We start from the raw sequence: 11,818 nt of genomic DNA on the forward strand, positions 1-11,818 counted from the left end.
TTTTTTTTTTTTTTAAATTAAAAGTCTTAGATTTTTTTCCTTTCCATTTATTTATTTAATTTTTTTCTTATTCTAACGTTCATCTCTACCGGTCTCCGAGGCCTCAGCAATGATTGGTGACCTTAGGCGAGTGGCACTCGAGGGCTTCGCAAGCCTCACCTTGGTCGCAATCCTCAAGCGGCAGATCTAGATGAGGGTCCCAGCCACCATCGAGGCCCCACGACCTCGCCGGCCAGACGAAACTTCTAAAATCCGGTAGCGCTAGCAATGCCGTACACACACGCACACACACACACACACACACAGCGGATAAAACGTACTGGGCCTGGTCCGCGTTTTCATGACGGCCCAAATCCGTGGATGTCCATTAGCAAAAGTGCGTCGCAACGGTCGGAAACGTACCTGGCAGAAGTAGAAACGGGAGCGCGCGTAGCATCGGGCGAGGGCGAGGGTAGTTTCGTCCGATAAAATTCTGTTTTAAAAAGGATCTTCGTTTTTCGTTTTTCCCTCTCTTCCTCTGCCCGACTTCAGTCTCTCTGTTTCTCTTCACTCGGATCAGGCGGAACCTAGGGTTTCTCCCGATCAGGCAGGTCCTCCTCGCTTCGATCTTCCGCAGATTCCGGAATTCGCGATCATTTTTCCTGCTTCCGATCAGCTTCGGTTCCGTCCGATCGCCGTTCGACGACCGATCGCCGTTCGACGATGGATCGGAAGAAATGCGAGGCGAGCGGAAAGGCGACGAGCTCGGAAGGACCGGCGTTCGCGTTAAGGACGCCTCGGAAGATCGGCGAGCCTCTGCGAACCGAGACTGAGGTCGCGGATGAGTAAGGACCTAGACGGTGCTTTTTGCTTTTTCTGTCGAGGATGTAGTCGTGTTCTTTTTTTTTTTTTTTTTTTTTGGGTGTATTGAGGATGATGGTGATGTTTCTAATAGGTCAAGGTACGAGGAGATTGCGGAGGTTTTTAATCACATGACCTGCTCGCTGAGGCTGCTTAATCTGTGCAAGAAGCCTCCCACGTTTTGGAATGTCAGTGCTCAGGTGGAAGTTCTTGCGAAAAGGTAATCGCTTGGAGCCTCCTTGCGGTACCTCGCTTAAGCAATGTATTACCTTCACCCGCGTTAGAAAGAGGTTTTCGTCCCGCTGAGGCCGTTGCAGTTGAAGTTCTAAATGGGCCGAGCATGTTATCTTGTCTACTTGATGTTGATGATTTTAGTGTAGTGTATTCTGTGGTCCCTTATATGGTTCCTTTTCTTTCCGGTCAGAAAGAGGAGAAATTTGATGAACATGTGAGATTTTCATGGCAACTATCATTTGGGATCTTCTCAGTGCACATTTTCTTTAGTTGCTGACAGTGTCCTCTCTCCCTCTCTTTCAGAAAATTTCTATACAGCCATCTTGCACAGATTAAATATGTACTTCCTGAAGTCATACAGATAGAGAAGCTCCTTATTTATGATAAGAAAACTTCATGCATGAGGCCTGATGTGAAAATCACAGTGCAACTTGATGCCATAGAGACGCGTCATGAACAATCTGGCTTCATGGCACTGCGGGAACTTTTCGTGTTGAGGCTTGTTGATTATTTCGCTGACCATCCGGAGGTACTACTGTCCTATTCCAGTAATTTTTGTTTAAGATCATTGTAAAAAGCATCTGAATATTTGACAAATGGAATGGGACAAGCTTTTAACAAATTGATAGTGGTTTTGCTCTATTGAACGGTTGGGAATGAGAAGTAAAGTTCCATATCGTTTGAACTGAAGTCCTCAAATCATGCTGCAGTTATAGGTTTGAGATTTTGAGAGAGCAATAAAGCTTTAGCTCACACTAGCTCATACCATAAATCAATTGGTTGACCTGATTATATATTCTTCCCACTCTACTAAGGAAAATGGGTTGACTTGATCAAATAAGATGGTAAAACAAACAAAATACTTCTGTAAACTCCTTATTTGAGTCATTATTGGTTCGAAATAAAACTTCAACTTCATCAGCATTTGTGTAAAAGGTTCCTTTTTCTTGTAAAAAGATTGCTTTTATGCCAGATTATACAATGTCATATGTGATGTAAGGAAAACCCTAAAAAAGTGCTCTCATACCAGTTTGATGTAGTCGGAGAAGTAAAAAATAGCAAAAGGAACAATACAGGGTTAAAATAGAGTTTATTTTGAATGAGGCAAAATTAATGATGAAGAGACTTAAAGACCTTTTATTATTAGGGTTAAAGACGTGAGGTGATATAATTTCTTGATCTAAAATAACTACTTATAATCTCAATGATTGAACATAATATTCACATGACCATCAATGTGACCACTTACAACCCTAAAATTATATTAGAAAAGACTAAATAAAGAAGAAAATCACTTAAAACTACTAAAATAGGATTATGCTCCTGCATCAGTGTGTCAGGATGAGTGTACTGTGTGGATTTGTCTGGGATTGAATTTTATGTGCTCATTCAACTTCTGGTAAAATAAATGGAGTTTTGAACATTTGGTCATTCACCCGTCCATTGTGTTGTATCCTCCACCAGGCTTCTGTTGTTCCAGAGGCCATGTTACCTGGGCCTTTTCACCAAAGCAATCAGATCACCGACGATGAAGATACTCTTGGAGATTCTGTGTTCCAACATCAGTCAACAGTTGCTGATGGTGTGATATTGTCAGAGGCATCTGGTTTACCTGAGTCTTTCAGCAGACACTTTTCTCAGAAGTTGGTTGTATCAGAGAAAACTCAACTTTTAGCATCTCCAGTTACCTTCTCTTCTTCCTCATGCACCAATCCTACCAATCAGGAATTGCAAGGTAGACAAGAGGGACACTTAAATGTCGTATGCCCTGAACCTATCGGTGAGATCAACCACAATATCAGTACGGAGGAAGAGGAAGAAGCTTCTTCCGGTTGTGGTAGGTCCAACTTCATTGTTCCCTCTGTTGAATCGCCTTATCCATGCTCATCTGTTGACCCTATCGACAAGGAAAGTCCTGCAGTCAGGTTTTCCCCATCTTCTGGAAATTTAATGATTGACACTCCGGCACAGATGACCCCAAAGAGATCAATATCTGATTGTGACAACAATATTAAATCAATGAGTAGAAAACAATGTCAGTCATGTGAGAAGCCTGCAAAAAGGTCTTTGGACTTCTCTTCCCCGAAAGGTGATAGAAGTTCCATGGATAGATCAGAGACTTGCAAGCATGTCCATGATTTCAGCCCATGCTCTCTGAAACTTGTGGAAGAAAAGAATCTCTCAGGAGAAGCAGCAGGATTGCATCAGGTACGTAACACAGTTACATAGTTTGCTTCACTCTCAGTTCTTTGTAGACACAGCATTGGGGCCAAGTCTAATTTTTGTCTAGGCTGCAGATTTGTGTCCTTTCTGTGTACTTGCATTACGTCATATGACATTATTGATAAAATTAAATCAGCTTTTCCTTTTTCCCCTTTTCCCAGAGTAGAAGTTGAAAATTTAGGACAGCTGACATGATGCCCCTCAAAGCACTGGTTTATAATAAGATAAAAAGCTGGTCAATGATGATGAAGCTTCTTGAGAATTGTTTGCTTGGATTGAAAAGAAGTTGTCTTCTTTTTATTAGTTGAATCTTAGCAAAGCATTATGACCTTTTGAATAAATAAATAAATCTGCATCAAAAGAACATAAATGTGAAGTTAATGTTTGATATTATTTTAACACAGAATTGCGTTAGGAGTTAATTACATGAGCAGGATCTATGCTACTTTTCTAGACCTTCCATTATGTTTTTGGGGATAGTTATGTGCTCATTTTGCATTTTTGCGGGTGACATTATTTTTACTCGTGCACACTTCTCTTAGAGACAACTCATGCTTGTTGACATTTACTGTCACAGGAGAATGAGAGAGGCCATCTTTCCAAGGATCAAATTTCGGCCAATAGAAGTTTAAGAATGTGCCAGGACCTTTCTCACTTGAATGGAATTGCTGCCACAGTAAATTATGTTTTCCAGTCGGTTGGCTGCTCTTCAATCACAAGGGAGGAGCTCGTGCACAAGATAATAATGAATAACTTTGAAGTTCTTGAGAGAAGTATGTAAATGCGGTTTAGCTCTGTAATTACTTTATATCAAAATTTATCATATCAAACTTCAGTTTTGATGATTGCAATATCCTATCTACAGAGGAGGTTGAAGAGCAGATCGATTTTCTTGGGAAATTGTTTCCTGATTGGTTCTGCCGAAGATCAACACATAGCGGAGATATTATATATAGGTAAAACCCAAATTCTTTCCTGTAATTCCAGCATAAAAGTATTATTTGTTCGCTCTGAATATACAGAGTTTTTTGGGTTTATACTTGGCAGAAGAAACATGAGAAAGTGCAATTTCAAATTTATCAAGTTGTTTACGTGCATGACCCAATCTGACTTGTATTCTCTTTTTATGGAGTTGTGAGGATAGATATAGAGAAAACTTTTTCAAAGTTAGAAAGAGCATGGGATTGTTTGTGGGATCTCTTTAGTGTTGAAAATGAAGCTGGGACAATATTTGCTGATAGATTTTTATCTCTGATTTAGCTAATACTTTCGGACTTTCTACAAAGACTTTGCTTTTCATAAAGCTCTCTTCAGATTTTCCTCAGCTAATCAAGCAATTCATTTTTCAGAAGAAGAGTTCTTCTCTGGGACTGCTTGAGGTCATTGATGAGATTTATCTATCACTATTATCCCTATGAAAATATTATCTTCTTTTGCATATGCATCACTGAGACTTTTTAAACCTTTGTTGCTGATACTGGATTCTCGTGAATCTACACTTACATCGTACTTTCATGTCATTTCTTTTGCTGCAATGCTGTGGCCACGTCATGAAACTCATCTTTCTTTTCGTCACCTGCAGCATTAGGGAGGGGACAAGCCTTGAGTCAATTACGTCAAGGCTCATTAGCAGTTGACAATGTTGGGAAGCTACTGCAACTTACAGCAGGTATTTCGTTTTGTTGCAAATTAGACTAGGAGGAGAAAGTGCCATGAGGTTCAGTTGACATTGCTTGCATCTCCAATATATACTCAAGGTTGTACTGTTTAACAGATGCAACAGACTTCCCTGATTACCACCTACTTTTTAACAGAAGCAACAAATTCCCTAATTACATGTACTCGATCCATATACATTCTTCATTCTTCTTCATTGCAACTATACGTTTTCTCATTTCCACACTCCAATCATATAAATATTTCCTTATTGTGCATTCTAGTATAAATAGTTTTTTACGCCAAATTTTATGTTCGAACGGCTTTAATAAGCAGAAGACAAGTGACCACTATCAGCTACCATCACATTTACTGGTTACCTTCCAAATCCTTTGAGGGGTTACAAAATTTTAAACACTATCAAGAAGATGGTGTTTTCAATCTCGTTTTCAATCTTGACATTTTAGTTTGATTGTGGGTTGTGAATCTGTGATCCAGATCAATATCCACGTAAGCCTAAATGCGATAGACTCCTTTGTGTGACACTGATCAGACATAAGAACAAGTCCATTCGGTTTTTTTTCTACTCCAATCTGCGTCCCGATGTACCTAACAGCCGAATGACAGCTCAAGATCGGATCACAAGAGGCGAAATTGTCCAGCTTGTGTGTACGCACGATGCTGCGGATAAGTTTGCTCTTTCCCACCTCCGCCTTTCCTTGAAGTCCTTAGAATTTGGTGTACGTGACGTAGTAAATCCAGCGGTGAACCATGTTCTCATCCTCTCAATGTGGCAAGTCCCCACGTGATGTCGAGGATTTGTCATTTGTTTGACCGGAGCACGTTTGAATCGGGAAAGGTCCATCGTGTACGGCCAAGGACGAGATATCTTTATAGACGATAAGGGATGTTGATCTTTTCGCAAATTATCTTGAACTTGTCCTTCCCGTCCATAAGATTAGTCCGGCCTCCAAGAACCGATCAACCCCGACTCTCAATGCGTAGCAAGTCGTCCTCTTATCCCCAACGTATCATTCGTGGTGAGTTTTGAATACCATACCATGGGTGAAAGTCAAAACACGCCATCGTTCTGTATTCTCACCCGCCTCGCCCCCATCTGTTCTTCCAAATCCTATCCCCATTTTGACATTTCACGCCTCCACATCTCTTTTTTTTTTCATATAAATAGATCGACTCACCAACCTTTCTCTGCACAAATCGATCACTATCACACCATGGACATGAAAACCCCACTCTCCCTCCTCCTCCTCTCCCTCCTCCTCCTCTCCTTCTCCCCCAAACCCTCCAATGCAGCATCATCCCCTGTCCTCGACACTGATGGCCACGAGCTCCAGACTGGCGTCAACTACCACATCCTCCCGGTCCTCCGCGGCCGAGGCGGCGGCCTCACTCTGGGCGCCTCGAGGAGTGGCAACTGCCCACTCGCGGTCGTCCAGGAACAGCAGGAGCTCTCCGATGGCCTCCCTGCCAAGTTCTCTCCTGTGGATGGCGACAGCACCATCCGCCTTTCAACTGATCTCAACGTCTGGTTCGATGCGGCGACGATCTGTGTGCAGTCCACGGTGTGGAGGCTCGCCGCCTTCGATGAGGAGGTGAAGCAGTACTTCGTCGAGAGCGGCGGGGTCCTGGGGAACCCGGGACGCGAGACCGTAAGCAACTGGTTCAAGATCGAGAAGGTGGACGAGGATTACAATTTCCGGTTCTGTCCCACGGTGTGCGACACTTGCAGGGTGATATGTCGGGACGTCGGGATTTATGTGGATGGTTCGACGCGGCGTCTGGCCTTGAGCGACGAGCCGTTCAGGGTCAAGTTCAGGAAGGCATGAGGCGCGCGTAGCCCAGAGTGCATGCAGATTATGCGAGGCATAATATGGGCAACACGCAAAGGGAAGGAATTCTTAAATGCTAAATAAATCCGTACTGGAACCTATTTTATGTAAACGTGATCTTTGTAATAGCATGTCAAATAAATTTCTAATAAGAAGCCTGTGAGCTGAAAATTCCATCCCTCAAAAGAAGAAATTATAAATTATATTTGAGTGAATTTACATATGCATATCTTACAATTGTTTCAATTGCTTGACTGCTAGTGAAAGCACATGTCAAGTAATTTGCACCCGTTATTTCTTGCATACTTTACGCTTTCACGTGCTTTTAAGAGAAATAAATAAATCTCTCGAGTTAAAATAGGTTTCTTTCCTTGTCACCATAAATTCTAACATGCTTGCTTTTTTAATAATTCAAGAAACAACATTAATTGCACCGCGTTCGATTTGAATATATTTTGGATACCAGAGGATAGTCGCATATGTTTACCCATCGAAAAGTGCTTGGTGCTGATAACACAAAATTGGATTATTCTGCTGCGAGGCGTTCTTCCCATGCCCTGCATTCGGAATACACGACATAGCACGGAGAAGTCCCCTAATTTCACTAGAGTTGAACAAGATCATCTCTTTTGCCTTCGTTTACATCCGATTAGCTAGTGTCATCGCCTTCTCAAGATTCTTGAAGGCCTTCTCGTACCTCGAGAACCCCATGAACCAGAACTCGTAGTCGTCTTCCTTGAGTATTTCTATGTAAATTCTGCGCTGGATTGTTCACGTTCTCGCTCCGGTTCGCTCGCTTTATCTTCTCTGTCGGTATCAGAACCTGCGAAGATTACAACAATCGCACATGTCATTCATCAATTCATTTCGTACTTTATGTTCTTCAGAGTGGGTGTTGGAGTTTTTTTCTTTTTCACTTTCAATAGAATTTCCACACAGATTGCAAAATGAAAGGTATTCCTATACATAAGTGCAACCCACTTTTCCGTGACAATTTTTTCAACCCCCGAAAAGGAGAAACTATCTGCTTGATTTGCGTTTCCGGAGTACCTTGTAAGGTGATCGAACTAGCTTGCCATCAGGGGAAGGGAAGTTTATGGATCTGTCAAACCTTCTTGGTAGAGATGAAGAGGAGGCCAGCGATTGGACCAGCAGAGGTTGACAAGTAGCACTGCGAGGCCTTGAGGAACTCCTCTCCTTCCTCCATCCCGAACACCTGAATATCCTCTCTCCCTCCTCCTTGCACAATTTTCGCCCCCAATCTCAGCTTGCCCTTCACCGTCCCGACAACTTCGGCTCCAGTTTCACTGCAACATTTTAGCTTTCACTATTGACGGAAACGGATTCCTTAAAAAAACAAATACTTCAACTATTGAATAATAAAACATAAATGCGGAAATGGGCCTGAAGATACTCGTAACACCAATCATAAGACACATCACCAAGATGGGCGTACCTTATTTTCCACGGATTAAATTTTATTGCAGTGTCAAGAGAGATCATTTGAAGCCTTTGAATTCCTTTCTTGAGAGAGAATTCATCGGTAGCGAAAATTTGAAGAATGTACGTTTTGTTTTTACTTTCAATGTTCTTTTTTATACAACGGTTTATTTTACATAAAAATAATTGTCCTCTCTCTTATGAGCTGAATTTGGCCTAACATCATTTTATAAAAAAACCTATTATCTCCCACTCATACATAGTGGGCTGAACATAATTCTCTCTTCTCCACTCTATAATGTTCATACCAACAAATAATTCGTGCAACCAAGTATATTTCGAGAGTTCATTGCTATACATCTGTTAGAAATAAATAGTAGTTCAAAATAGACATAACATTTTTGAGTAGATATAGTATGTAATATCTTAGATCAATCTATTACATTTCTATCTCTCTTGATCTCTTTTTAATTATGATATATTGTATTTACAATTATGATTATCTCAAACTAATTATAATTGATTGACTAGTGAATACAAAATTAAATATGATATTTCAAACTCGATTTTTCTCTTTCTTTGAAACTCTCATTTTCAATTCAACTTACTTTTCTGGAAATGTCCCATTAAATTGAATCAATTCATGATAATTGACAACATTCTAAGGTAGCAAACATTGAGTAGAAATCTTGAGAACAAGTAAGACTTATGAGAGCATTTAATTGATGAACTATTTTTTCTCAAGAATCTCATATGGCGTAAAAGTTGAAATCAAAATTTTTATCACTCTTATTGATCATGTCATGCATACGTAATATGAAATGCATATTACAGTATTAGCTCCTATTCTATGGAATGTATGTCTCCACTTTCAATACTGTATAGATAGATATTAAGACATACCTAATGTTTAATTTGATTTCATATATCTACTCATTCGAAGAATCCATCATAACTCGCTTTTGGTATTAAAAACAGATAAAATAAAATATGTGGATTATTTTACTTTCGAATATAGTAAATATTATGTTCTCATCTTAACACTCAGTTAAGGTGATATACATATATTTTAAACTTGAGCTCTCAATTATCACCTATATAATAAGCTTAAAAATTGTCTTATATCTATTTATCATACAATAAATAGAGACGATTACCTATGTGAATAGGCTAATATCTTATTTGTTCGATATACTTTCTTAATTTTATAATGCACTAAGCATTAAGATGCATAAATATCAAACAAAAACTTATAGGCACTAATAATGAAAGATAATTTCATTAAATGTGAACACTTAGGAAAATTATCATATTCAGTATATTAGCCTCTATGTAGTCTTAGAGATTTTACATAACTATAGAAAATATCTCTAGGTATTGATTTCGTAATAGGATTTGCTATTATTCTATATGTAGATATATACTGCAAGTTTACATTTTTTCGTGCAACCATATCATTGACAAAGTTATATTTGATATTTATATGTTTGGTCTTGCTATGATATTTTGGATTTTTGGTATATGCTATTGTTGTTTGGGTATCATATTTAACCAACAATGAGTTTGTACAATTTTTAACAATATCTAAATGATCCAAAAATCTTTTAAACCAAATATTCTCTTGTATAACTATTGATAATGCCATGAATTCGACTTTTATTGTGGATAAGGCCGTACATATTTGTTTCTTACAGCTCTAAGATATGATGTCATTATTCACTAAAAAAAAATAAAAAAAATTAAAAGGTAGATTTCCCTTCATCTAAATTACCTCCCCAATCAATATCTGATAGCCTTCTAGCCGTAGATCCATTTTCTTGAGTTTTCTTCAAATACCTTAGTATTCTTTTGACGGATATCCAACATGTTTGATTTGGATTTGATTGGTACCTACGTACCGTTTCAACTACAAAACATATGTTAGGTATTATGCATATCATAGCGTATATTAAGTTTCAAATAACACCAGCATAAGGAATACATTGCATTCGTTCCTTCTCCTATGAAGTCTTTGGACAGTCTATGATTTATCACATAAAGTTTTGAACTCATCATATAGGTATTCTCAACCTCAATCGAATCTTTGTACTTTTATTATCTTATTTAATTGATTTTCTACCAAACTCATAAACTTCTTAAAACAACTTAATGTTTTAGATTTATGAGAAATTAAATAGATATGTCTGAATCAAGTACAATTATTTACAAATGTGATGAAATATATAGCCTCATGCATTGTCTCACTTTCATTGGACCATAGATATCAGAATGGATTAAATGCAAAGGGAATTAAACTATTATTCATTTTCTAAATAGTTTCCTCATCGTTTGCCCTGCTAGGCAATGCTCGTATATGGGCAAATCAATTTCTTTAATATTGCCCAATAAGCTCTCTTTGGCTAGTCTATTTATTCATAATTGGCCAATATGACCAAGTCTAGTATGCCATATATATATACACATCATTATCATATGAATTAGAAAACATTAAGATGGAATAACAAACATTGACATTAGTGTAATCGATATCCAACACAATAAAAGCATCTAGAATATAACCACAATCATAGCAACTTGTACCTAAATATAAGTCTACACCACTATTATGGCAATTCAAATTAAAACCAAGTTGAACTGATACTAAAATGGACACTAAGTTCCGATGAATTTTCGGAGTATATAATACATCATGTAAGAATAAAATGCATCCACCAAGCATCTTTAATTGGCAGGTGCTAATCCCTTTAGCTTTCAAGTTGCTCCATACATAGATTCATTTTGTTTCAATAGGTACTCATCGAAATTCTATGAAGACTTCTCTATCATTTGCTACATGATCTGTTGCTACGGAATCTATAGGTTGCAAATGATTAGATCCAGTTAAAAATATAGAACTTAATACATAAGCAAAGCTCTCAAGAATATAAGGAATGTTTACTTTCTTTGGCTTGCTACAGTGGTAAGCATAGTGACCATTATTGCAATAGTTGTAACACTTCACCCTTGATATTCTTTTCACATGACGACGCTTTCCTCTTTTATGTTGATAAACCTTTAGTTTCTTGCATGAAAAGCTTGCTTCTTTGCCTTTCCACCTTTAAAATGAATCAAAACGCTTGCACCTAGAACTCAAAGCCCTTTGTGAGCAAGAACCAGCATAATAAATATCAGTTTTCGGCTTAATCGCTAGGAGACGGTCATTTTCTAGCTCAAGGTGATGCATTGCATCTTCAAAAGTTTTAATGTTCTCATTGTGGGTCAGGTGCACCTTCAAATGCTCCCCACTTTGAAGTAAGGAACGGATCACTGCTTGTACTTGTTGCTCATCAATCAAAACGTGGCCAACATCCTTCAGCTTATTGATCATGTTTGATATCTTTCTCAAGTATTGTTTCATGATCTAACCATGAGGCTTCTTGTACGAGTCAAACATTATAGTGAGCTGTCTCAGCTTGGTCACCGATGTAAGACTAAATCTCGTTGCCAATGCTTCCCACATTCTCAAAATGCCTAAATTCTTGCATGACATCATTCTCCATGTTACTTAGCAACATGATGCAAGTAAAAGAGTTTTT

At 38.6% G+C, this 11,818-nt stretch overlaps 2 protein-coding genes and 1 pseudogene across 2 annotated transcripts; 2 read left to right on the plus strand and 1 right to left on the minus strand.

Annotated features, from left to right (window-relative positions):
• Positions 1 to 500: 500 nt before the first annotated feature.
• On the plus strand, positions 501 to 7,037 carry LOC104425881 (CDT1-like protein a, chloroplastic). Its single transcript, XM_010038728.3, has 7 exons — positions 501 to 824; positions 935 to 1,060; positions 1,378 to 1,603; positions 2,539 to 3,282; positions 3,875 to 4,070; positions 4,163 to 4,253; positions 4,880 to 7,037. The coding sequence occupies exons 1-7, from the start codon at positions 703 to 705 to the stop codon at positions 4,932 to 4,934; spliced, it is 1,560 nt and encodes a 519-aa protein (XP_010037030.2). The 5' UTR covers positions 501 to 702; the 3' UTR covers positions 4,935 to 7,037.
• Positions 6,189 to 6,800, plus strand: LOC104431531 (kunitz trypsin inhibitor 5-like). Its single transcript, XM_010044147.3, has one exon. It carries the CDS (start codon positions 6,189 to 6,191, stop codon positions 6,798 to 6,800), a length of 612 nt encoding a protein of 203 aa, XP_010042449.3.
• Positions 7,038 to 7,442: 405 nt separating the features above from the next.
• On the minus strand, positions 7,443 to 11,610 carry LOC120289951 (annotated as a pseudogene).
• Between the last annotated feature and the right edge of the window lie 208 nt (positions 11,611 to 11,818).

Source organism: Eucalyptus grandis, chromosome 11 (assembly GCF_016545825.1).
Source record: "Eucalyptus grandis isolate ANBG69807.140 chromosome 11, ASM1654582v1, whole genome shotgun sequence".
NCBI classification, from domain to species: domain Eukaryota; kingdom Viridiplantae; phylum Streptophyta; class Magnoliopsida; order Myrtales; family Myrtaceae; genus Eucalyptus; species Eucalyptus grandis.